We start from the raw sequence: 27,705 nt of genomic DNA on the forward strand, positions 1-27,705 counted from the left end.
TTTATAAATAAAATGTCAACACAATACATTTCTTATAGAATACAAAACTAATACATTTCTTATAGGACATGTGTTAAAGGTTTGATTACTTAAGCTGCATCCTAAAATTAAAAGGAAGGGATGTGGTCAAAACACATGTATTGTTAATACATGTATTAAGATATCATAATGAGCTTACTACTTTGTAAATTACTGTGCTAATAAATTTTAAAAACATCTAGAAAGCATACAACTTATATCAACATTATGTAATTCTTTTTCTGTTTTGGCTACAGTCTGTAATCTAGTCAGCCATCAAATTCACAGCAGTATTTTTGCCTAAGCTTCCCAAGTATTGGGATTTACAAGTATCCTCCAAGTCTTTGCAGTGAACATCAAACCCAAGGCCTTCCTGACACTCGCTCTGTAGACCAGGCTACTCAAAGTCAGAGATCTGCCGCCTGCCTCTGCTTCCCGAGTGCTGGGATTAAAGGTGTGCACCAGCATGTGCTAAACCCAAGGCCTTATGCACACTAACCAAGTGTCCTACCTCTGAGATACATTTTCAGCTCCCAAATCTGATTTTTAATAGCTCTAATTCTAATTTCAACTGGTTTATTTTTTAAATATATTTGACGGCAAAGAACAGGATCTTTTAAGAGTTCTTGAGCAGTCTGAATCTCTATGGGGATGCTGGACTGAACAAATGCAACCCACAAGATCAGAAATGTGGACATGTGAGTGTGCTGGATCATGCAAAACATGGCGTTCTGAAGCTTCCGGCCTGGTGGCTGTGAATGGGACATTGTGGTTCGTGGGAATTTTGTCTTTATTCTTTGAGGCCGTGTCCTTGTCTTCCAGCGCCCGGGCAAGCATGTAACTGACCTTTCTTTGATGGGCCAGTGCCTCTTCCTTGTCATTCAGCTGTGAGCAGAAGTTAGGGATGTGCCAGTTAGTGAGTCAGGACATGTGCAGGCAAAGGGCATCTGTCAAAGTACTGCATCCTAAATAGTAACCTCATCATAATTAGAGTAATCTTGCCTCAGTGCTGGGGGGCTAAGTGAAGTTTTTAAATTCATTCATGAGCATGTTTATATGTGTGCCATGGAGTGCGTGTGGGTGTTGGAGAACAACTTGCAGGACTCTGTTCTTTCCCTCTACCATGTGGGTCCTGGAATCAAATTCAAGTTGTCGGGCTTGGTTGGCAGCAGGCTCCTTTACCTACTGGCCATCGCGGGGGCTGAGATTGTGCTTTATTTTTTATTTTCAATTTTTATTTATATATATGTGTGTATATGTGCCATGTGTGTGCAGGTACCTGAGAAGTCCAGAAGAGGGTGCCAGATCTTCCAAAACTGGATTTACAGGTGGCTGTGAACCACTCAATGCCAGTGCTGGGAACTGAAGTAAATGCTCTTAACTAAGGAGCCACACAGCCCTCTCTCCAGCCCCGGGATTCTTTTTTTTTTTTAAGGGGGTGGGGGTGGAGGGCAGCAGAGAGGTGGCTCATTACTCATTAAGTAGGGTCTTGCCATGCAGGCTTGCTTAACTGAGTCCAGTCCTTGGAATGTACATAAAGGTGGGAGGAGAGAGCGGTCTACAGAGCTGTCCTCTGACATGACACACGTGCCATGGCATGCCCTGCTCACGCATACATCATACAAACATACAACAACAATAAAACTTCCTTTAAAAAACCCAGCGAGTTAGTGTTACTTCTCTCTAACCCTGTAAGTCACGTAGAGACAAGGAGGACTGTATGTAATACGTATGTAATCTCAACATGTACTAAAGCTGTATCTGAAATTGTTTTTATGTATTTATATGCAAATAAATTGATCAGTAGAGCTAAAGTGCGTTTGCTGTAAGCACTTGTGTCAGTGTCTCTGTTTAGTAGTCGTCTGTGGAAGGGTGCCAGGCCTGAGTGCAGGTTGCATTGGTGACTTAAGGGGACTGTGACAAAGTGCCTGGAACACACCAATGCCCTGGGCTGCACGTAAATGCAGGCACTGAACTGGTTGGAATGAGTCACTGACCCCCCTCTTCAGGTGTGGGACTTTAAACCTGCACAGAAGGGATCTGCAGAAGTGGAGAGAGTTGGCAGGGATATGATAGGGCATGGTGCCCGGTGGACAGAGGGCTTAAGAGACAAGTGAGGCCTAGAATAGGAGCCTACGGGTTAGCTGAACCACAGCCCCTAACAAAAAGCAAGTGAAGGTCCCGTACTAACCAAATCTATTAGCATCTTAAAGACATCTTGTGGGTTGTCTTGGTCTTCAGTCCTCTTCGAACTGTTTTCTGAAGGAAGTATCCCCAGCAGCCTCTGCCCCAAGGTCTTCTTTCTCCTTTGTGATTGATATCCTAAAATTCAGTGGGAGAATCCAGCTGAGAAAAGTACACTCACTGATGTTAATTGCAGTAAAAGAAGTATCTGTGTGCCAAGGCTAATTAATTCCTAAATCCAGAGGTCATTCCCACAAAACCACAAGGACCAATGTTGTAGATTGCACAGCATGATGGGGGAATGTGGATTTCTGGGTATGGGTGGGGACCCGGAGGGGGAGGCTCAGGCCCTTGGTCATCAGTCTTCCAGAGCAGCAGAAACCAGGTCTGTGTGCGAGATTTCCCAATTTTACATGCCAGCCACTAACCACACTGTTTGAAAACACCACACAGGCCGAAGGAAGTGCAGGCCACAGAAGCCTCGTCCACGCCAACAGCTTAGAGCCAGAAAGGCCTGCCTGCCTCACTCAGCCTCCTAAACACTGTTTTAGATGAGTTTTCTGAGCTTTCTCCTGTCTCTGGTAGGAGCACTGCCTTCCTATTTACCATTGTCAGTTTTAGGAAGACAAAATGTAAAGTCTACCATTTTAAACATCTTCACTGTATCCCATCAGCTGGGGGAGTTGTTACTTATTGACACAGTGTCTGAGAAGCTGGAACATTCTGAAGCTGCATGGCAGTTAGACAATGCCTGCCATGTTAAACTTGGTTCAAGTGGCAGAGTTTGTGGACATTATTTTATCATCGTAGAAACATAACTGTGAAAACACTTAGCCCAGTGTTAGCATACAAAATGATTCTCTAGATCTCGATGCATCACAAAACAAAGTTTGTAGGAAAAGCCAGGTGTGGTGGCACACTTGTAATCCCAGCCCTTGGGAGACAGATGGGTACACATGTGTTATGATGTGCATGTAGAGGTCAGAGGACAACTTTGGGGAGTCAGTTCTCTCCTTCCAGTGTGTGGGTCCCAGGGCTTAAACTCAAGCCTAGGCTGGATTGAGTTTCTGGTCTCCCTCTACCTCCCAAATGCTGGGGTTTCTGACATCTGCCATCATGCCCAGCTAAATGCCATTTTGTTTTCTGTTTTTGAGACAAGGTCTCAGTAGGTATCTAACGAGCCTGTAACTCCTATGTAGACCACACTGACCTGGAACCCACAGAGATCCACCTGCCTCTGCCTTCCCGGTTCTGGGATTAAAGGTGTGCATCACCATGCCCAGCTAAATGCTATGGTCGGCCTCACTTTCTTCTTGGCATTTGAGAGTCTCTTGAGTTTTTAGTTCCTCCAGTCGTCTGCCTCAGCTTCTAGGTACTGGGATTATACAGACATGCACCACCATTCCCAACTAATCAGAGCACTTGTATTAATTATGTCTCTTCCCACAAAGCAAATCTTGTGTAAGTGAGGTAGAAGACTACTAGGAAGCACTGAAGAGATGACTTGGCTGTGAATTACTGCTCTTGCAGAGGACCCGAGTTCAGTTCTCATTACAACCACCTCTAACTCCAGCTCCAGGGACTCCAGCACCCTCTTCTGGTCTTCCTAGGCTGTTGTGGAATATTTATTTATGCAGAGATGTGTTGGATTTGTTTACCTTTCCTGCCAAGGCACCTGATTGGTCTAATAAAAAGTTAAACAACCGATAGCTAGGCAGAAGGTACAGGCGGGGCTTCCAGGCAGAGAGAGTTAAGTAGGAGAAAGAAGAATCTAGGCTTGACAGAAATAGAAGAGGAAAGAAAAGAGATGCCAGGGGCCAGCAAGCCAGCCAGCAAGCAGGACATAGGAATGAAAGGTAAAAAGCCCCGAGGCAAAAAAGATGAATAATAATAATAATAATAAACATAATTAAAAGAGCTAGTGGGATAAGCCTAAGCTAAGGCTGAGTATGCATAATTAATACTTGGGAGCTGGTTGGCACCTGCATGCACATGTGCACACATACACCACACAAAGTGTTAGAAGGAGCTTATTCTGTTTCTTTTTCTTTTAAGATTTATTTGTTTATTATGTATACAGGGAGTGTTCTGTCTGCAGGCCAGAAGAAGGCACCAGAACTCATCATAGATGGTTGTGAGCCACCATGTGGTTGCTGGGAATTGAACTCAGGACCTCTGGAAGAACAGCCAGTGATCTTAACCTCTGAGCCACCTCTCCAGCCCCTTATTCTGTTTCTTTGTGGTTTTATTAACTTGGAAGCTCATTTGCATGTGTAATTGCCAATGTCTTCTTTTAGAATTCCCGCCCGCCTCAGCCTCCGGCGTTAATGTACCACAATGCTTGGTGTTCCACAGTTGCTAATTTAAAACAAAATTATTATTGTGTGTTCATGGGGGGGGGGGGCATATGTGTCAGCCATGGCCTGCTCATGGAGATCAGTGGACAACTTTGTGGAGTCAGGTTTTCTCCCTCCTGTAGAGGAAAAATTAGTAGAGGCATTGTATCTATGGTAAACATTAGAATGAAACAATTGTTTTCACTGTAGCTAGGGAAAACTTCCGGAATGAGTAGTTGTTTTCCAGAAGTACTTGGACCTTGAAGAAATTGTGGAAAACAGTAATTGTTTGCAGTAATCTATAGAGCTATTTTTTTCCCCCTCGGAGCTGAGGACCGAACCCAGGGCCTTGTGCTTGCTAGGCAAGCGCTCTACCACTGAGCTAAATCCCCAACCCCGAGCTTTTTTTTTTTTTTTTTTTTTTTTGGTTTTTCGAGACAGGGTTTCTCTGTGTAGCTTTGCGCCTTTCCTGGAACTCACTTGGTAGTCCAGGCTGGCCTCGACCTCACAGAGATCCGCCTGGCTCTGCCTCCCGAGTGCTGGGATTAAAGGCGTGCGCCACCACCGCCCGGCCCGAGCTATTTTTCTTAAGGAGCTTTAGAGCATTTGCATGACTTTGGTTACAAGATGGTCCTGGCACACCTGGCTATCTTGAATTCTTGAGTGCTGCAAACAGTACGCAATAAGGACTGAGGCTGCTGGGGTGCCATATTTTCCTTCAGAGAGCACGCAGATTAGATCCGGGGCTTTGGTATGAAGGACTTGTGTTACCCAAAAAAAAAAAAAACACCTTTTGTGTATCAATCAGTACATTGTCTCTGCTTCACTGACTTTGACTATATCCCAGAGCAACTAAACCCCCCACTCTCCCCCTACTCCTCCTCACCCACCCCCCCACTCCCCCAGTTACCATGCTCTTTCAGGTGTTGCCTGTTTATCCACTTATCCCCATGTGCCAGTCTCAGGGCCTGGTCGTTCGTCCGCATTAGTTGTTGCTCAAAAGCAATTCTGAATGCATCTGCCATTATATGAGCCTCTTCCTTACTTTTCTGCAGAATTTCCAACTGCAAGAGAGTTGGGGAGCCAGCAGAGGCGAAGGGAATCGGTTTTTTTGCATATGAATCGCTGTATTCCTAGCCTCTATTCCCTCTAGTCTGTCTGCTGAAGTCAGCACTTGCCCACCCGACCAGCACTCTGGCCTGGATGCCAGCAGTCCGCCTTGTCTGTCAGCTCCCTGCCAATCCAGGTCTTGAAACTCCCGACCCTGGCGTGGCCCTGTGCCTGTCCTGCCCCAATCTCAGAGGAAGGGTACAGCTGCAAAGAAGGAAACCACCCAAGGCTGCATTTCAGTTTGACCTTGTTAACACCGCGCCTAGCTGAGCTTGAGTCTGATCCATGTGATTATATCTGCTGTTCTTGAGGGGTAGCTAGTGTTTGGCTGTTAGACTCCCTGTGGTCTAAAGGCTTTAAATTCCTTATCTTCAAAAAAAGGTAAGACAGCCGGGCGGTGGTGTCGCACACCTTTAATTCCAGCACTCGGGAGGCAGAGACAGGCGGATCTCTGTGAGTTCGAGGCCGGCCTGGACTACCAAGTGAGTTCCAGGAAAGGCGCAAAGCTACACAGAGAAACCCTGTCTCGAAAAACCAAAAAAAAAAAAAAAAGGTAAGACAATGGCTGGGCATAGTGGCACATAGTGGCACATGACTTTAATCCCAGCACTGAGGAGGCAGAGACAGGCAGATCTCTGAATTCAAGGCCAGCCTGGTCTACAGAGCTAGTTCCAGGACAGCCAGGGCTACACAGGGAAAGCCTGTCTCAAAATAAAAAGTAAAACAGTTTTAGAATTTTTGGCAAATCACAAATTTGGTTTGTAAACATAAACATTCATAATTAAAGTCCAATTATAAGGGCAACTTATCAGATGATTAAAGGTCTGACCTGTTGATGATAAACATTATGTCTGTTTCTTCCAAGATAGTTATCGTGTTAACCTCTGAGGGAACTGAGACTTATTCTGCCCAAAGCCACACAGACAGCAAACAGCGGTGCTAAGACACACCACTCATCAAATGCACAAGCCTTCCTTCCATTTCAGATAAGCACGTTCATCTTCCCACTACCAGTGTTAATTGTAGTGATTTTAAGTGTAAACACACCTTTTCCCTCTATTAACTGTGATTTGGGGGCCGTGTATAAATGAGAAAATACGAATTTAAGAAATACTAACCGCACACGGAGTCAAACAACTTTACCTGGCTTCAGATTCCAAGCAATGCACTCTGTGTGCTTTGGAACCTGGTTAACAAAATCTAGTGTACAAGTTAATGCTATCACATAGAAGAACCAAGCCTGGGTTCCCCAGCCAGTGACTCCCAAGACGAAGTTCATTCTTGCAAACACTGCCATTTATCCTACTGCTAATAAAGAGCCGGCACCAAGGCATCTGATAAATACCTCCTGTCTGAGCTGAAGAACCAGTTTCCGGGTGGATGCTGCCATTCTGGCACAAGAACAGGGGCTCCCTCCAGGACCGTAACACAAGCAGGCTCCGAGGACTGCAAGCTTGAACCCAAAGGCATTACCTGTTACCAAGTGTCTCAGCCACACACAGACACCACCCCACAGCCATGCACGTTAGTCAAGCCTCTGATCCAAGAAAGTGGAAAGTGTGTGTGTGTGTGTGTATATGTGATGTATAGAGTGTATATTTTTTTGAAGAAAACGTAGGTGAGGAATTCATGATCTGAGTGGAAATGAGACATCACCACAAATGAGACACCATTACTTGAAACAAAAGCTTCAAAGAGTTTACATTTCTTCCTTCCCACTCTCAAAACCTTTAATCCTGGTATTCGTCTCCAATAGCTTTGAATGTGCAGCAGGAATTTAGCCTAATCAAGGCATTAATACTAACATCCACAATGAGTGATAGGCGTGGCCTTATAGCCAGCATTCCCTGAGTCCATCTCCTCCCATAAGACTGTGCTCAGAATGAACAGTGAGTTTTATTTTACCCCTGGGGAAAGCAATCATCCTTCCACTCTGTGGCTGGAGAGATGGCTCAGCGGTGAAGAGCATCGGCTGTTTCTCCAGAGGTCCTGAGTTCAGTTCCCAGCAACCACAAGGTGGCTCACATCCATCTATAGTGGGATCTGATGCCCTCTTCTGGCATAAAGGCGTACATGCAGATAGAGAACTCACACAAATAAATAAATAAATAAATAGATCTTTAAAAAAATCGCTCTGAAATCATGCACTCTATTTTAAACTATTTCTTGGGTAATGACAGTAGTGAAGTTACTTGCAGCCCTGGCCCCTCAAAACTTGACTAAGGCCGAAGTGAAGAAACAGGGTCACTCCTGGTTGACCACTGTAACTCAAAGAAAAGCAACCCCACCCCACCCCCCCCTTGCAGCAGCTAGGCCCACTTACTAATCTAACGGGGGTGGGCGGTCTAAATATTGTGCCATGCGTTTTGAAGTTTCATAAGGAACTTACTATAAAATTACCTAACTCCGGTCTGCCTAGGTGTAAACTACTAGCCTATTAGCCGTGGGGCAGGGGAAACTACCCCTCAACCCTCTCTCACCTCATGTGTGATGTAGAGTTTGCGGCAGAGTGGGAAGGTTAAACGTGTTAGAAGACCTGACCCTTGCGAAGGCCAGTGCAACGCTTGTTCTTGGTGACAGGTGCCTTCTTTTTTTCTGTGTTCTCCAGTGAGTGGAAGGCGTGCTTCCTATAAATCCCGGGGCCCTTTGTCCCTCACGAGCTAAACTCCCGCATTGTAAACCACAGACAACACATCAGCAGACCTTTGTTCTGGGCCTGGGTAAGCCACAGGTTCCCTTGTCGCTGTGAAGGAACAACAGAACCTACCCAGCCCTAGCTCCGAGACACCCCCTTTGCAGCCTCAGTGAGGATAATGCGTGAAAGTCCTCGGGAAGAGCCGGTACCCCCAGCAGGGAGGCTCCGGGGGTGTGTGCTGCAGCTGTGAATGCCGGGCATGGTAGCAGCAGTTGGCAAGAAGCAACCTGCACAATCCCATGGGCCTCTGGCACCCCAGTAAGTGTAGCTGAGCAGGCAGCAGGGGATAGGAGAGCGGACGGTGTCCCTCTCAGCCACGTACCTCGAGACCCGACACCTCTGTAAAGCCACTGTCCTGAGCCGTGTTCTCCTGGGTCGTCATCTGCTGTTCGATATCAAGCATGGCGAGGGCCTCCAGATACCGCTGATTCAAAACTAGCAAGGGCCACACACGACAGCGTTAGTTCTCTGAGGCCAACCGTGGCCTCTCTGTGGAGTTACACCAAAACCACACACTCATTTCTTCATGCAAGCAGCACGTACATCAGATGGCATACAAGATTGGGCTCCATCCAGAAAAACCTATCTGATGAAGTAGGGGGTATCATGGGAGAAAAGAGATGCGCAATAGCTCCTTCTGACGGGGAAGCCTCTAACCTTTGCCAGCCAGGCTGCTGGCTGTTTATTTGCTCTAGGGGAGTTTGTAGGGTTTTGTTGTCGTTTTTTGAGACAGTATTTCTCTGTATAACAGCCCTGGCAGTCCTGAAACTCACTTTGTAGACCAGGCTGGGGGGGATTAAAGGTATGTGCCACCACAACCAGCTTAGGACTTTTTTTTTCTTTTTTTCTTTTTTTTTTTTTTTTTTGGTTTTTCGAGACAGGATTTCTCTGTGTAGTTTTGGTACCTGTCCTGGATCTTGCCCTATAGACCAGGCTGGTCTCGAACTCACAGAGATCCGCCTGCCTCTGCCTCCCAAGTGCTGGGATTAAAGGCATGTGCCACCACCGCCCGGCTCTTTTTTTTTTTTCTTTTTAAGTGAACAAGTAAGGTAAATTATTCTGAGACTCTGAAGAATGTTGTGAGAATATTTCTGGAACAATCACTCTGACACCAACGGGACTGGAAGAGAGGAGAAGTCATGGGTAGGCCGAAGCCAGGATACCTCCTGAGAGGCTTTCATGTCGTGTCTAGTTTGGATTTCCATGTGATACTCTAAAACCACGAGGTAGGACGGGCAGAAAAACAAGATTTCACAGATGCCTACATGGCGGCAGCAGGCTGGTAAGGGCGACGGCCCACTGTTCCAGCTGTTGTTCCTCCCACTGTTCCAGCTGTTCCTGCAGGGCACTCTCTTCCAGGTAGCAAGTGAAGTCGTGTTTGGCAAACAGGCAGTAAATGCGGTACTTTAAGTAAATCACTAAATAAATCAATAAATCACTACGTGATAACTGGTCTTTTCTGGCTTATTCTACTTCAGACACTGAGACGACTAGGTAGTGAGATCTCCTATATTATATGCCCGTTACCCAAATGGCATCAGATTTTTTTTTTTCTATTAAGAGTCTTCAAGCCAGGTATAGTGGCACACTACTTTAATCCTAGCACTCGAGAGGCAGAACCAGGCAGATCTCTGAGTTCTAGGCCAGCCTGGTCTACAGAGCAAGTTCCAGGACAGCCAAGGCTACACAGAGAAACCCTGTCTCAAAAAATAACAACATAGAGTTTTCATAAGAGGACTGGGTGTGATGGTGTGATTTCAAGGCCAATCAGATCATCGAACTTTCCTCTTGAGGCAGAGTGAGTGTCAAAGGAGAGAGTGGGCCTGTGACCCACAGCACCTGCCCTAGACTAATCTAATAGAGGAGCAGCTGGATGCTCAGATACACCTGTGTCCACATCTCATCGGGGGCTACAGGAGCACCAAGAGCGTCTAAGTCACGAGGTCTGATTCAAGGTGTGTTTTGTTCCCCTCGGACCATTACTTAGTTTCTGCGGAGGAGAGGAATTAGCATCTTTTCTTAAAAATCTGTAAGAAAGCTGGGCGGTGGTGGCACACTCCTTTAATCCCAGCACTGGGGAGGCAGAGGCAGGCGGATCTCTGTGAGTTCGAGGCCAGCCTGGTCTACAGCGTGAGATCCAGGACAGGCACCAAAAACTACACAGAGAAACCCTGACTCGGAAAACAAACAAACAAACAAACAAAAAATCTGTAAGAAAAATCAGCGCCACCATGTTCACCAAAAGGTGGTTCATTATCTAAGGGATATGCAACATACGACTTTTACTTGTGAGTGTACACCCTAGCTGCCTTAGCATCAAGCTCTACTGCCATTCTATTCTGCTTTATGGAGAGAGATTATTTATTTATTTATTTATTTGGTTTTTCAAGACACGGTTTCTCTGTGTAACAGCTCTGGCTGTCCTGGAACTCGCTCTGCAGACCAGGCTGGCCTCAAATTCAGAGATTCACCTGTCTCTGCCTCCCAAGTGCTGGGATTAAAGGTGTGGCTTACCACCATCTGGCTAACATATTTTAAAAGAATCATTAAAGTATTTTCTTTTTTTTTTTCCTTTTTTTTTTTTTTTTGTATGTGAGCTCTGTCTGCATGTATCCCTGCAGGCCAGAAGAAGGCATCAGATCTCATTATAGATGGTTGTGAGCCACCATGTGGTTGCTGGGAATTGAACACAGGACCTCTGGAAGAACAGCCAGTGCTCTCAACCTCTGAGCCATCTCTCCAGCCCCCAACTCACCAGCATTTTCAGATTTGAGCATTTTAATTTCTTCTGTTTTCACCTTCAGATTCTCTCTGAGAACTGCATTGTCACAGTTTAGTCTGGAAAAAAAAAAAAAAACTAGATAATTAAAATAGTAACACCTCTTCGATGAGCAAAAACTTTTTTTCTATAATTTATTACAGGTTATTTATTTTATTAGTGGGAGGCACAAAAGTGCACATATTAGGGTCAAAGGACAATTTGTGGGAGTGGGTTCTCTCCTACTATGTGGGTCCTGGGATCAAACTCAGATCTTTGAGGCTTCGTGGCAAGTGATTTTATCTACTTAACCATCTCACCCACCTTCAACTTATACTCTTAACTCTTTTATATATTTAGGTGAGAAATAAGCAGGCCCAGAATTCACATTAATTTATATTAATATAAATTTAATTCAACTCAATAACCGTTTGGACACTGACTCTTTGCTTAGGCCATGTTAGACGGGTCTTCCTGTCAACTTGAATACTGGTCGATACCGAGTCACTGTAGGCCGTGGACTCTAACCACTGGACTAACTAAGCTAATGAGGAAGCTGACAACAGAAAACTGCATGGGGGAGGGCATTTGAAAAGTCTATACCTCCTGCTCAGTGTTGCTTTATTCAAAATAGCTGTAAGGCAGAAGCAAGCCCGAGTGGCCATCTAGGATTGAAGGAGTAAACAAATATGATCAGCCAGCCAATGCAATGGCGCACACCTTTAACCCCAACACTTAGGAGGCCGAGGTAGGTGAAACTCTGAGTTCAAGGCCAGCCTGGTCTACAGAGTGAGTTCCAGGACAGCCAGGGCTACCCAGAGAAACCCTGTCTCAAAAAACAAAAACAAAACAAAACAACAACAACAAAAAAACAAATATGATCTTCTTCTCGGAAGAACATTGGAAATCTTGGAAATTCTGAAACATGTTACACAGAGGAACCTTTCAAGACAATTAAAAAGGACAAATACTGTATGATTCTGTAAATGTGAAGCACTCGGGGTAGGCAAATTCACCGAGAACAGAAATTGAATGTCAGGCTGTGGGAGGCACCGATGAAGAGTAGCTGTGTGATGGGATTCCGGGTGAGTGCTGGTGATGGCTGTACAGTGAACTTCTCTCCGTGGATTTTTATTTGTCTGGTGTAGCTTGGGCTGACCTTGAACTCTCTAAGTAGCTGAGGATGATCTTGAACTCTTGATTCTCCTGTCAGGTGCCCGGAGTCTTGCTCTACAGCTTACACTTAACTGCTCCCCCTGCTGGCTTCCTGGTGTCATTACAGGCTGTGCACCACGCCTGGCCTCCAGTGATCATGTCATTTGATTCTGGAGACAGGATCTTGCAGTGTAGCCCTGGCTGGCCTGATTCCACTGCAGTCCAGGCTGGCCTCAAACTCAGAGTAGTCCTTCTGCGTTAGCCTCGAGTATTGATGTTACAAGCCAGCAATCCTATGTGGGATTTAATGTCACTGAACTATACGTTTTAAAATGGGCAAGATGGTAAATGTTATGTTAGAGTTCACATGATTCAAACAGTACAAAGGACGAAGAAAGGGTTGGCGATGCAGCTCAGCAGGGCAGCATTTGTCCAGCCTGCAGGAATGCAAGAGGCCCTGGGTGTGACCTCCAGCACTGCAAAAATCACAGAAAGAAAAGCAGTAGGGCACTACGGAATAACAATGGGATTGGTTACAAAACTTTCCAGCACCAGAAGCTTAGCAGGGGAAATACATCTAGTTAAAGCAGAATCCCAGGGGTCAAGAGCACACACCTCTCTTGCAAAGGACCCAGGTTCAGTTCCCAGCACCCATGTCGGGCAGCAGGAGTTACAAGTAGTGAAACTCTAGCACCAGGGATCCAATGCCCTCTGCCAACCTCTGTGGGCACCTCCCCTCACGTACACATAGGCACACTTGGACATATAGATGTATAACTAAAAGTAATAAAAGTAATCTTAAAAAAAAAAAAAAAAACACAGCCGGGTGGTGGTGGAGCACGCCTTTAATCCCAGCACTCGAGAGGCAGAGCCAGGCGGATCTCAGTGAGTTCGAGGTCAGCCTGGGCTACAGAGTGAGTTCCAGGAAAAGGCGCAGAGCTACACAGAGAAACCCTGTCTCGAAAAACAAAACAAAACAACAACAACAGCAAAAAAAAAAAAACCCACAAGCCAGAGCTTATTAAGCTTAAAGCTTTAATAAAAATACCAATCAATTGGACTGCCCAGATAGCTCAATGGGTAAGGGCATTTGCTGCCAAGGTTGAAGACCGGAGTTCAATTCCTAAGATCCACATAGCAGGAGAGAACCAACTCTTGCAAGCTGTCCACTGACCTCTACATATGCACCACTGTGTTCCTGTGTCATGCCCACCCCCCAGTAATAAACAAAGGTAAATTTTAAAATAAAAAAGATACTTATCAAGACATTTCATGATGATATTTGTTGCGATTACTCTATGCTCTACTACAGACTGACTTCAGATGATTAAAAAACAGTCAGGAGATGGGCTGTTGGGGGTGTAGCTCCGTTGGTAAAGTGCTTGCCTAGTACCCAGGAAGTCCTGGGTTTAGTCACCAGCACCACATAAACTGAGCAGGGCAACCCACACCTATAACCTCACCCCTCCGGAAGTGGAGGCAGGAAGATCAGAAGGTCAAGGTCATCTTTGATGAACCTGTGATACACAAGGCCCTGTCTCAAAATAAGTAAATAAATATAATCATGATAGTAAAGTTTCCCAACTAAAAATGAAATGTAGGGCCAATGAGATGGCCTAATGGGTCATTTGCGCCAAGCCCAATGACCTGAATTTTCTCCCCAGGATCCACATGGTGGAAGGAGAGAGTGAACTCCTGCAGGCTGTCCTCTGACTTCTCATGCTCACTGTAGCATGTGCTAGCCCCCCACAGAAATTAATAAATACAAGTAGAGCAAATGAGAGAGAGAGGGGCGGGGGGGGGGGGGGGAGGAGAGGGAGAGGGAGAGAGAGAACATGAAACCTCAGGTTTCCTGAGGTTGCGGGAATGGGTGTCCACAATGAATTTTGTTTTCTTTCTCTAATTTCCCCCACAAAGTCAGTGAGTACAAACCCAGAGCCTTGCCCATGCTAGCCCAGAGCCTTGCCCATGCTAGCCCAGCACCTGCACATAAACACACACAGACAGACAAATACACGTACAGTTTATCTGTGAATGGCAGTGCACTTCTGTAATCACTTGGGAGGCTGAGGCACGCCAGCCTAGGCTATGTATTGAGAGCCTTTCTCAAGAATAACAAAAAAAGGGGGGGAGGGGGTCTAGAGAGATTAATTATCCAGCATCAGATGGCTTATGGTTAAGAGTGGATAATGTGTTTTTAGAAGACTCCATGGGCTGGAGAGACAGCTCAGAGGTTAAGAGCATTGGCTGCTCTTCCAGAGGTCCTGAGTTCAGTTCCCAGCTCATAGCCACCTATAATGAGATCTGGTGCCCTCTTCTGGCGGGCAGGGATACATGCAGATAGAATACGATATACATAATAAATAAATAAATCTTTAAAAAAAAGGCGACTCCAGTTTGGTTCCCAACACCTGTGTCAGGTGACTTAGAACTGCCCAGAACTCCAGCTCCAGGGGTTCTGATGCCCTCTTCTGCCTAAAACTACATTTGAATTAGATGCATTTTAAAATGTTCCTTGGGAAAATTATGGACAATACTATCCATAGCTGGGCTGAGGGTAGGCCTCGGTTGTAATGTAACTGCATAGTATGCACAAGGCCCTAGGTCTAATTCTCAATGACATTCATGTACAAACCTGTCATATTTTTGGGTCCAAGATTCCTCTATAGTTTTAAATCTATCGTGATCAAATTCCATTTCCCACTGCAAGGCATTTATTTCCTATAGAAAGAGAAAGAGCACCTTCAGATAAAAAAGTAAACAAACAAAAAAAGAGCATCTCATGGAAAATTATCAGTATAAATCATTTTGAGTCACAGAATGGGTGAAAAATCATTTAATCATAGAACAATTAAAAGAAAACGCCACTCAGAAGAGTCAATGGCATTTGTAAAATATATCGAATGGATTTTTTTTCTCCTTAGCACTCAGACACACTTTGCCAAAGCTCACTGAACACAGAAAAGAAATTTTGAACTGTTTGGGTTCAAAATTTGGTTGTACTGAGCCCAGATTTCTGAGAGCCCATCTTTTGCCCATGTAGACACCAGAAACTAAAATTCACTCTTGGGAGTCTCAGCCCAAACGGCCCCATCAAAGAGGAATACAGTTGACATAGGACGGTGACATCCGTGATGATCCTAATTCCACATACAGTGGGGGGGCTAAGAAACACACTGACCCTGCCTGGGGCACAGGACCAAAAGGAAGAAAGATGGGAAGTGCTAGGTTGGCGGACCTTCTGCTTCCACAAAAGGGACCTAAAGAGGCTGTACTTTACCCATGTGACAATCTGTTTTAAAATGTAAGTGTCCCAAGGACAACCATCAGAGAGGAGCAATCCTTGCAGGAGGGTGCCGCCCTGTTACTGTGCTGAGCCTAAGGAAATTACATTTAAATATTATCAGATTGAGCATGCCAAGGCCAACAGTTCCAAGTACCTTCTCAGAGCTCTCTTTTGTTCTATAGTTTTTTGAAGCACTGTTTGTGTGTGACTTGTGGCTTTGTCAAGCACCGCCTAAGGAAAAAAAATAAGAAAAAGCATCAGTATAATTAAGTTTTAAACATTCCTATTTGTATAACATATGCACATATTACTACATACATGTTTTATTTTTTTAAAGTTTTTTTTTTTTATTTTCAATACGCGCACTTCATTTATTTTCAGTGTCTGTGTATCTATGTATAAATGTGTGCATGTGTGTGCAGGTGCCTGAGGAGGCTAGAAGTGGGTGTCAGGTCTCCTGGAGCTGGAGTTACAGGGTGTTGTGAGCTGCCTGACTTAGGTGCTGGGAACCAAACTTGGGCCCTACACGAAGGCAGTATGTGCCGTCAACTGCTCAGCCATCTCTCCACCCCGACATTTTAATTTAAGATAACAGAATATTGGCAGGATGAGACAGGCACGTCAACAATTTTTTGTGAAGACTGAGAGTTTAAAATTCAGGAGACCTTGGCTTGGCTCTGCCCTCCTCCCAAATGTGATTGATTGAATGAGTTTTCTTCTCAGGAAAACACTCACACAGCAGTGTTATTCACTACGGTCAGAAAGAAGAAATAAGTCTGATATACACCAGCTGGTGGTGAAGGAGAAATAAAACATGCATGGCTATACAACAGACTACTAGAAATAAAAAGAAAAAAGTATCACTGGGCAGTGGTACTGCACACCTTTAATCCCAACCCTTGGAAGGCAGAGGCAGATCTCTGGGTTGGAGGCCAGCCTGGACTACAGAGTGAGTTCCAGGACACAACAGTCAGGGCTGTTACAGAGAAACCCTGTCTCAATAAACTTGAAAGGGGGAGGAGGAGGAAGAAGGAGAAGAAAGTATTGATGTACGCTATGACATGCATGAACCTCAAAAGCATACTAACTAAACGATTACAGACACAAATTGCTTGGTTGTGTTTGTTTGAAAGAGAAAAGGTAAAAAGACAAATCCATTAAAAAGTGTGGGTCCATGAATCAGGGACTGCCATCAGAAGTAACTGCTAACATTTGCAAGGCTCATTTTTTTCTGTTTTCTTTTGTTTTTAAGATGTGTTTATCTAGTACGTATACAGAGTTCTGTCTGCATGTATGCCTCATGCCAGAAGAGGGCACCAGATCTCACTGTAGATGGTTGTGAACCACCAAATAGTTGCTGGGAATTGAACTCAAAACCTCTGGAAGAGCAGCCAGTCAGTGCTCTTACCCTCTGAGCCATCTCTCCAGCCCCCGAAAGATTCGTTCTTTTAAATAATGAAAATGCACAAATTAGATTCTAGTGATAGCTGTACAACTCAGAGGTTAGTAAAAATTAACTGTATACTTAAAGATCAGGAAATTATGCTATTAAAATATCTGTATCTCAAAAACCCAGCAACATTAAGCACTGATACTTTTATAAGGTAAAAAAATCACTAATTACTGTTGGTTATTATTGTTGTTGTTGTTGTTGTTGGTGGTGGTGGTGGTGTGTGTGTGTGTGTGTGTGTGTGTGTGTTTCCAAAACAGGGTCTCAGGATGTATGTAACCCAGCCTGGTCTTGAACTCTCAATCCTCCGGACACTGCCTCCTGGGTGCAGGGATCCTAATTCCACTTATTATTGGAATGTGTTAAGGGATGAAACATCCAGAAATAAATTCTTACCATGCTTTGAAGGATTTTCAATGCTTCCTCTTTACCTTCAAGTTGTCTTTGAGATGCTTCAAGTTCAGTTTTTAAAATCTCTACTTCCTGAGGACAGAAATACAGTAAGCCTTCTTGGTTGTAAGACACGTGATCCCTGAACTGTCCACCTGGCTAGTCCACATTTACCCTTAAACGAGGCTGTGAGTTCCTCCAGACATTGCAGTGAACCAGTCAGGCTACAACCAAGAGCCTCACTATCACGCTCCAGGCTGAAGGGACACGAGCCCACGCAAGCTCGCGGCTCGGGCAGGCCTTGCCCTTCTCCCCAATCCCTCTGCCCTGCTAAAAACCATTAGATTACATCCTAAAGCTAGCCACCACAGTCTGTTCCCTTATTTGGCCACTTCCTCCTGAGGCTGCCTACCAAGGTCCTGCTATCAAAATATTGGTGTTAACCAATCAGAAGCCCTCTTTGGTTCACCTAATTAACATATCCAATCGAAGTTAAACACCTCATCCTAACACAGGGTTTTCCCTTCACCGTTATGGACCACCGTTTTCCTAGGTGCCTGCCACATCTGTCTCCTCTCTATCCAGAGGCAGTCCTTTGTCCCACGGGGACAAATCCCCCTTCCTCCTTTCCCTTGTCCCCTTCTCCCTCATCCCCATCTCCTCTACCATTGCATCCTAGTCCATTCTAACGCAGACCTCCCCATCTTCTCTTAAAAATGACACCTGCAAGGTCATTGGATGCTGTTTTTCTGAGTCAGAAAGCAGCCTCTTTAACTTTACTTCCTGCTTAATAAAGGATCTCTCGGTGAAAGCAGGTGTTTGGGTGTGGTGTGTGCCTGACTGGGGGGGGTCTGGGAGGGAGTCCCCACTGTGCAGGGGTCCCCTTCACAGTTGAAACAAAAGTCTGTCTCTTGTTTTTATCCACACAGGCAGGCAGCTAATCATAAGGAAAAGAAAAATCTTGGTGTTGTTTTCTTTTACAAGGAGTCTCAAATAGCTATGTTCTCAGCTTGGCATGGCAGCGCATAGTTTTAATCCCCAGCACTTGGGAGGCCAAGATAAGGCGTCTACAAGGAAGCAACACCGATTTTCCCCAGCAGTTTAGATAGGTTTAGAGAAGCCAGACAGAAGTGGTGGGCATGCTTACATGAGAGGACTTTTTAAACGACAAGAACCAGGGCCAGCAAGATGGCTCAGCAGGTTAAGGAGCTTTCCCCCAAGTCTGACCACCTGAGTTCGATCCCTGGTACCCACAGGGTGGAAGGAGAGAAACAAGTCCAGCAAGTTGTTCTCTGATATCCACATGTTCATTCATGTATTTTTATGTAAGTTGCATGTATGCCTGCATGACAGAAGAGGGCGCCAGATCTCATTACAGATGGTTGTGAGCCACCATGCAGTTGCTGGGAATTGAACTCAGGACCTCTAGAAGAGCAGTCAGTGCTCTTAACCACTGAGCCATCTCTCCAGCCCCTGATATCCACATGTATGCTGTGCCACAGGCACCCATACAAACAGAGAGAGAGAGAGAGAGAGAGAGAGAGAGAGAGAGAGAGGAAGGAGATAGATAGATACATAGATACGTAGATACACAGATGATAGATAGATAAGACAGAGAATAAGAAATGGAGGCCTGTTGAAAAGTAGGAGCTCGAGATGAAGGGAAGAACGGGAAGTGTGGAGAAATGGATGGGGGTGTAATACTCCCTTAATATCACGCAGGACATACCTCTAAAGTTTCATGAAGACGTTGCCTCAGTTGTTCATTTGACAATTCTGAGTTAGAATCTATCGGAGGAAAAAATTGAATAGTTTCTTTAGTTAAACAAAGGGCATTTAGTTGGGTGTGGTGGCACACTCCTTAATATTTAGCACTCGGGAGGCAGAGGCAGGTAGATTTCTTTGAGTTTGAGGCCAGCCTGGTTTACACAGTGAGTTCCAGGACAGCCAGGGCTTATGTAAAGAAACTCTGTCTCAAATGTCCTGCCTCTCTGCAAAATGCAAGGCATCTGCTTACAAATATTAAATATGTATTTTCTCTAAATTGCAAAATGAAAAAAGTATAATAAGATAACTAATGATAAAAATACGAACCCTAGGGCTGGGGAGATGGCTCAGCAGTTAAGAGCACTGGCTGCTCTTCCAGAGGTCCCGAGTTCAATTCCTGGAAACCACATGGTTTCTAGTGGGATCTGATGCCCTCTTCTAACATAAAGGTATAAATTCAGATAGAGCACTCACATACATTAAATAAATAAATATTTTTTTTTAAATTAACCCTAAAATATCCCTGAGTTAAATGTAGTGGGTAGCCTTTCCAGCTTCGATCTGGAAGTTCCAACCCCCATTGAGGCTTCGGTAACTGTCACGCCTACAAGGCGGGGCCAAGGGAGGACCCTGAAGACCCGAGATCTGGATGTGCCACCTCTCTTGGTTCCTGGATCCTGGATACTGGAGGTAGACCGAGCAGAGTTCTCCAGAAAACACCGCTGGACTGCACCTTTCCCAGACCCTGTAACCTATCCCTTCACTTGTAAGTTACCCCACAAAATAAACCTCCCTTTTAACTATGTGGAGTGGCCTTAATAATTTCACCAATCTCTGGCGCTCACATGGGGCAAATTCCAAAGGCCTGGGGGGCTCCCGCCCTCAGATTCCTCCCCGGCTGGAGGGCACTTGAAGCTGCAGGGTACCGCCTGCAGAGTTCCGTAAAAACCAGGAAAAACCTACACAGTAACATTCCTGAAAAGGAGCTAATCCGGTCTCAGTTCCTCCGCAAGTTTAGCCCCCAGACCTGCGAAACCGCTGTGAGTGGGGCGTTCCCCCTCCTCCCCATTTAGAACCACAAGGTAAACTCAGGTAAGATCTCAGGTTTTGAGATCTCCCAAGATCAAATATTGGGTGAGGGACGTTTCTCTGACAGGAATGTACAAGCCACTTATGATGAACATACAATATCCCTATGCCGTACAGCAGCTCTGAATGCTTGGGAAAAAATTCCAGAACCAGGAAAGCCAACTGAGGTATACACAAAGATATTTCAGGGACCGCATGAACCCTTCATTGATTTTTTTCAAAGGCTGAACACAGCTATAACAAAAGCTGTGTCAGATAAAGAATTAAAAAAAGTATTAACTGAGTCCTTGGCACTCGACAATGCTAATGCAGAATGCAAAAGAATACTTACACCATTAAAGGTTAGATCAGCTCCTTTGGAAGAATGGAATCAGTATACTAATGGTGTTGAGTCTCTTAACTACAGTAATAAGGCTTGGATAGGAGAGACAAATCCCAGAGGTAAAAAAAGCTCATCCACCAATGTGACATCTCTACAAGTTGTACGAAAAATTTAACAATCAAAGGTTGGGGTAGGGTTCTGTTTTTGTCTTTCCAGGATAATGGAAATACCCATCTTCCAGAAATCATAAGGCCTTGGATATCCAGATGTCTACAGCAGAAAGAAAGAATCTATTGGTACCAATCTACACAGGGTAAAATCTCACTGCGTAACATCTATATCTCTTTCAATCTAGAAAAGGTGTGGTTCCAATTCAATTATAAACCAAGCTGGCTTTGGAGATGGAATTGGCTCACTCCTTCTCTAAACCCAAACATATTGCTAAAAGAAAAGGCTGAGAGATTCTTCAGTCCCATATCAGAAGAGCCCTCTGGTGTGGGACAGAAGGAAACCAATAAAAGGGACCATTGTCTTCTAGATTCTAATTCTCTCCATGCTTACTCTTGATTTCTCAGAATCCTTTCTTACATGCTATGTCCTCTTTAAATCCAAACCTTCTATTTTGATAACAAATAAGTTTTTCCAATTGCAATCTCGGAAGTCTCCAGAAGGAAGATGGGGCCCCAACAACAACAACTCTACCCAATCCAGAATGATGCCATGGTAATCATCATCATACTACACTTCTTGGCAGAATTTCAGACAATCTTATCCATTACTCTGAGACTTGCTGCGGAATCTACAGTTAGTTTAACTGAGATTTAACTATCAGAGCTTTCTTACAGTACCCAACAGAGATACCATCACCCCCTAAACAGCAGGAAGCAATTCTAAGAAAACGACACCCTTTCTCCTTAAGGTTTCATATTTCTCAGGGTTATGGATGATGGTTATAGGGTTGGGGGTGGAAGAAAATATTAGACTCAGTATTCTCCTTAAGAAAAGAAAAAATGGGCCGGGCGGTGGTGGCGCATGCCTTTAATCCCAGCACTCAGGAGGCAGAGCCAGGCGGATCTCTGTGAGTTCCAGGAAAGGCGCAAAGCTACACAGAGAAACTCTGTCTCAAAAAAAAAAAAAAAGAAAAAAGAAAAAATGTCTCAAAAAAAAAAAAAACAAAAAACAAAAAAAGGGGAAAAGAAGAAGTGGAATGGATAGGTATAAGATATTATGGTAGATTATTGTATATACTAGTAAACAAATTTAGTAAAATAGCAGCCTTAAATAATTTGCACTGTAATTTGCACTGTTATGGCTTCTTATATGTTGATACAAATGTAAACTAGTTTTATATTCCTATTTAAGATAATTTGTATATTGATACAAATACAGAACTATATTGGGTATAATGTACATATATTTCTACTCTTATTTGAAATATTTGTATATTGATGCAAATGTAAATTTATATCTGTCATACTGTATGTATGTTCTACTTGTGTTTAGGATATTCTGTATATTGATATATATCTAAGATTATTGTCATATTGCATGTTGCACTATACATTCCTACCTCTGTTATAAATACCTTGTGTATTATGACAATTTTGAAGTCATTGACCTTTGCCGTACATTTGCTTATAGACTGTTTACCTTGTTTACATGAAGCCTTAGTCCTTAGGTTATTTAGGTAGATAAGACTTATAGATTTATAGTCACCTATGCTTGTCATCTTTATAGTTATGTTAGTTAGGTTATCCAGATTTACAGATACATAGGTCGGGTGGACAGGTAATCTTCAAACACTTCATGGACCTAGAGAATATGGCATTTAAAGAACTTAGAATTCCATTGATATGAGACACAATTGCTCCTGGCAGCACCAATTTGATCCCGAGAGAACGTTCGGCTTCTGAGACATTTCCATTTGGAAGTTTGTCTTCTTGGCACAAAATGGCCTACTGGGCAAAGAACTGCCCTTGCCTCAACTGCTGACAATGCGAGTGCTGTCCTTCTGGACAAGCGGGACACAAGGAAAAGTGACCTCTGAACTCTGCCAAGACAGGGTAAGATGGTCTTTCAGAATTCCTGCTTCCGAAAATGGTCTGTCAGATACTCTAGGCCTGTAGCCAATTTGAATGCACCAACAATGCTGAGAAACATTAGGTGACTGTCCAGGCTGCCAGCTGTCTCGGTCTACTTTTGCAAGATTCCCGAAAGTTGCTTGCATCCATCTTCCATTTCTCAGGTACCATTATATTCCTTCTCAGGTCTTTGATGGGATTGAAGACTAGCAGTTATAGTTACAACTTAGTATATATATAATATCTTAGATAGAACATATTAAGTATTAGATTCAGGTTCTTTAGGATAGGACACCTTTTGGAATGATCTTTGTAACATGCCATTTACCCATACTCCAGACTTCTTTGGATTTTAGTACGTGTCTCTTGCTTGATATTGTTCGCATTGGTTGTAGTTCCATCTTGTTACGTCATTATCCCTGGACAATATTTGATAATCATTCCTATTGTATATAGTCTTGTATTAGGTTAGAACCTTCTTATTTAGACAAAAGAGGGAAATATTGTGGGTAGCCATTCCAGCTTTGACCTGGAAATACCACCCCCATTGAGGCTTCAGTAATTGTCACACCTACAAGGTGGAGCTGAGACAGGAGCCCTGAAGACCCGAGATCCGGATGCGCCAGCTCTCTTGGTTCCTGGACCCTGGACGCTGGAGGTAGACCGAGCAGAGTTCTCCAGAGAACACCGACGGACTGCGCTACACCTTTCCCAGACCCTGTAACCTACCTATCCCTTCATTTGTAAGTTACCCACAAAATAAACCTCCCTTTTAACTACGTAGAGTTGCCTTAATATTTTAACCAATATCAAAAGATAGGTGGTTTTTGAAAAAAAATAGCTTCTAAAGGATTGTGATATGAAGCTTATGTTAATGAATTGGCTACCACACAAACGTGTAGAATAACAATACCAAGGAACTAAACTTTAATTTCCTTCCAAGGACAATGACCAACTGGAGGTCTTCTGTAACTTTACTTGCATATTTTGTTCATTATTATCTGTAGTGGAATATTAAGAGGGTCATTGCACCTGGCATTTACTCTGGAGTGATGGCCACTTAGGCCTTGAATAATCAGTGATTGTTTATCTGAGATTTATGGGGTTGCTCTTTGTTGGGAATGTCAGAACCTAGCATAGCCTCGGTCGTAAGACATTTCTGGCAAATCTGGAATTCTTTTTTTTTTTTTTTTTTTTTTTTAAGATTTATTTATTTATTATGTATACAGTATTCTGTCTGCACATATCCCTGCAGGCCAGAAGAGGGTGCCAGATCTCATTACAGATGGTTGTGAGCCACCATGTGGTTGCTGGGAATTGAACTCAGGACCTTTGGAAGAACAAACAGTGCTCTTAACCTCTGAGCCATCTCTCCAGCCCCAAATCTGGAATTCTTATGATTGTGTTTGCTTAGTTCATGGTTCCTTAAGACAACTTCTAGTTCAGATGAGAGACTTTGGTGTTTGGGAATCGACCTGCTAAAAGGCCTTCTGTGTATCCATTAAAAAAAAACAAAAAGGGGCTGGAGAGATGGCTCAGAGGTTAAGAGCACTGCTTGCTCTTCCAAAGGTCCTGAGTTCAATTCCCAGCAACCACATGGTGGCTCACAACCATCTGTAATGAGATCTGGTGCCCTCTTCTGGCCTGCAGGGATACATGCAGACAGAACACTGTACACATAATAAATAAATAAATCTTTTAAAAAAAAAAAAAAAAAAAAAAAAACCGGGCTGGGGAGATGGCTCAGGGGTTAAGAGCACTAGCTGCTCTTCCAAAGGTCCTGAGTTCAATTCCTAGCAACCACATGGTGGCTCACAACCATCTGTAATGAGATCTGGTGCCCTCTTCTGGCCTGCAGGGATACATCCAGGCAGAACACTGTATCCAAAATAAATAAATGTTTAAAAAACAAACAAACAAACATGGAGACTGATTTCCCTGCTGCTTTTCACCACCATCCCCCACCCCAACCCAACCCCCGCAATGTCTCTCTTTCTTCCACTGACCCGGGGGGCTCAGAACACAGACAAGTATTCCCAGAACCTAGACCTGCACTTGGCACCTAGAGAACCAATAACCTGTTTGTTAACTGGGGGGTCGGGGGTGGGGTATAAAACTACATAACAAAAAAGGGAAAGGAGGTAGGTAGCTTCCAGAATCACAAACACGGTATCAGCGCAGACTAGCTACCGAGCTTCACGACTGCTGCCGTACTCAAACCATCAGCTACTTCTGAACTCCCCCAATTCTTTCAAGACAGTAGGATGCAGGCCAGTCAGGTAACTCAGCAAGTAAAGGCACCTGCTACCAGGCCCTGCTCACATGACTTCCATCCCAGGGACCCACTTGGTGGGAGGAAAGAACTGGCTCCAAGCTGTGGCATACCTTGGCACGTGCTTGCACCAACCCCGATAAATAAATAAATTTAATCTAACTAATCTTAAAGAGATAAAGATGAAAATCTACTGCGGCTGCCGATTTTCACCGGGTAAGAGCGCTGATAATGCCCACAAGGGAAGGAAGGAGAGAGAGGCCCCCGACTTCTCACCTGAGCTGCTGTGCCGTCTGAAGCCGGACGCTGGGCATCCGTGAGCGCACGTATCCCGCAAGCCCTTATTCCTGCAGTACTGGAACCCGGGGTCGCTTCTCTCTTCTCCATTTTTTGGAAGTGGAGGAGGGCTCAAGTTCTTCCCCTCTGACCTTTTCTTAGATGTAGTCGAACACGAAACTTCATAAAGACCGCCAGGTCTTCTTCCGAGGCCATACCCAAGGTCACCTTCCGTCATATCATCCTCCTCTGCCCCCCAGATATCCTCGGTCTCACTCGAGGACCTCGTCACTCTGCTCATTGGCCAAACGCTGTTTTTACCATGAGGGAAAACAGGCTTGCTGTAGTTAGGGGAAGCAGTGATTAAGAAGCAGCCAGCAGACGCAGCAGTCCCTCTTCTGGTTGTTCCCTCCCCCCTCCCCAAAAGACATGAAAACATTTATGTCAAAGAGATGCCTACGCGTGTTCACAAGGGGGAGGGGGAGGGGAGGGAGGAGGAGGGGAGGGGAAGGAGGAGGAGGCGAGAGGAAAGGGAACTGGAGAGATGGCTCAGAGGTTAAGAGCACTGACTGCTCTTCCACAGGTCCTAAATTCAATTCCCAGCAACCACATGGTGGCTCACAACCATCTGTAATGAGATCTGGTGCCCTCTTCTGGCCTGCAGGCATACATGCAGATAGAATACTATATATATAATATATAAATATATCTTTTGAAAGAGAGAGAGAGAGAGAGAGAGAGAGAGAGAGAGAGAGAGAGAGAGAGAGGCTGAAAAGATGGCTCAGCAGTTGAAAGTACTTGGTGTTTTTTACAGAGGACCAGAGTTCAATTCCAAGTACCCACATCAAGTGGCCCACAATTACCTGTAACTCCAGCTACAGGGATCCTCTACCCTCTTGTGGCCTCCAAGGGTACCTGCACACATGTGGTATACATACAGACAAACAGGCACACACACATACACATACACATAAATTTTAAAATTAAAACAAAACAAAAACCTAACACACAAATGCACTTGGCAATGCAATCCTCATTAGAAGTATTTAACACCTCAGGTCTTTTTCCACAGGCAAGGGTCCCAGGTCTTACTTCAAAGACCAAGGTGAACTGTGGTAAAGGCAGCAAAGGCTTGACATGTGAATCCGGGACCCTACTGATCAGGGTAGAGTAGACCAGTTACTGTGGTGACGGAAGACTTTAAAATGCAAGCGTATAAAGGAGACGGTTCCGTTTGTACAGGTCTGAGAGTGGTAAAGAAGTGTGAAAGAGACTTCCTGTGACAAACACTGTTTCAGAAGGACCCTGATCTGTCCCTGCTCCCCCCTTACCTCAAGGGTTGAGGGCACCTTTGGCTCTGTGTGCCTCGGGGATAGTAACTAGGCAGAGGAGGGTGCTCCTCTCGGTTCCCTCCCTTTCCTCCCTCAAATTACACTGTCACATTTGTGTTCAAAATCCCCCACTATTGTGTAACTCAAGTAAAAACCAAAGCCTGTGCAATGGCCAAAGATTCTCTCCATCTCTCCTCATGCCCACACTGGCAGCCCAGGCTCTCTGATGCTCTGGTGTGGACCAGACATTCTGCACCACAGAGCTCGGTGCTACCTGGACGGTTCCTCCCCTAGACGTCTGCACATCTGGTTCCTCAGCCTCTTTGGGTCATAGCTTCAGTGCCTGTCACCTTCTCAGTGACCTTTCTTGGTATAACATCTAAATCGCAAGTGTGGAGGCGTGGGGGGGGGGGTACTGCTCACTGGCAGAGCGCTCGCCTAGCACACATAAGGTCCTAGGTTCCGTCCTCCACACAGCAAACTAAAATAAATAAATAGAAGTAAATGCAAGCTCATCAAGCTGTGCCAGCACGGGCTTGTGACGTCAGCACTTCACGAGTAGAAGCGGAAAGAAGCCAGTTTATGATCAGCCTGGGCCGTGTAGAAGAGCTAGCCTTAAAATAATTGAAAATAGCCGGGCGGTGGTGGTGCACGCCTTTAACTCAGCACTCGGGAGGCAGAGGCAAGAGGATCTCTGTGAGTTCGAGGCCAGCCTGGTCCACAGAGCAAGTTCCGAGACAGCCAGGACTACACAGAGAAACCCTGTCTTGAAAAGCTAAAAACAAAAACAAAATAACATTAAGCAGCCATATGTGGACTGGAACCCACAGAGATCTTGCAGCCTGGCCTCCTGAATTCTGGGATAAAAGGCATGCACCACCACGCCCAGCTTCTCTTCCTGCTTCTATTTCCTGCCTTGAATCTTTCCTTTACACTTAGAACTTTGTAACATATTCCTCCACATTTTACTTATTTCTCAAATTATACCACCAATCTGTCTGATAAGGTGGGGGAATTGAGCGAAACAGAAGGTGACTCACTGTGTCTGTGTTAGGCTAGGTCAGCCACCTGCACATCTCCTCGGCCACAGCCCAAACCTGCTCCAAACACCCTCACGCAGAACGGACTCGCCCACAGGTCACAGGTCCTGTTTGGTTCACCCCGGTACTCTAGAGTTTGATTCCG

At 44.7% G+C, this 27,705-nt stretch overlaps 1 protein-coding gene across 1 annotated transcript; it reads right to left on the reverse strand.

Annotated features, from left to right (window-relative positions):
- Positions 1–27,705, reverse strand: Ccdc125 (coiled-coil domain containing 125). Its single transcript, XM_059276455.1, has 11 exons — positions 27,561–27,705; positions 25,190–25,500; positions 19,112–19,170; positions 17,389–17,475; positions 14,892–14,977; positions 11,099–11,181; positions 8,666–8,778; positions 6,994–7,101; positions 5,449–5,602; positions 2,210–2,340; positions 1–903 (listed from the first exon to the last, which is right to left on the reverse strand). Exons 2-11 carry the CDS (start codon positions 25,488–25,490, stop codon positions 595–597), a joined length of 1,431 nt encoding a protein of 476 aa, XP_059132438.1. The 5' UTR covers positions 25,491–25,500; positions 27,561–27,705; the 3' UTR covers positions 1–594.

The sequence above is a fragment of the Peromyscus eremicus genome, chromosome 11 (assembly GCF_949786415.1).
Source record: "Peromyscus eremicus chromosome 11, PerEre_H2_v1, whole genome shotgun sequence".
In the NCBI taxonomy this organism is placed as follows: domain Eukaryota; kingdom Metazoa; phylum Chordata; class Mammalia; order Rodentia; family Cricetidae; genus Peromyscus; species Peromyscus eremicus.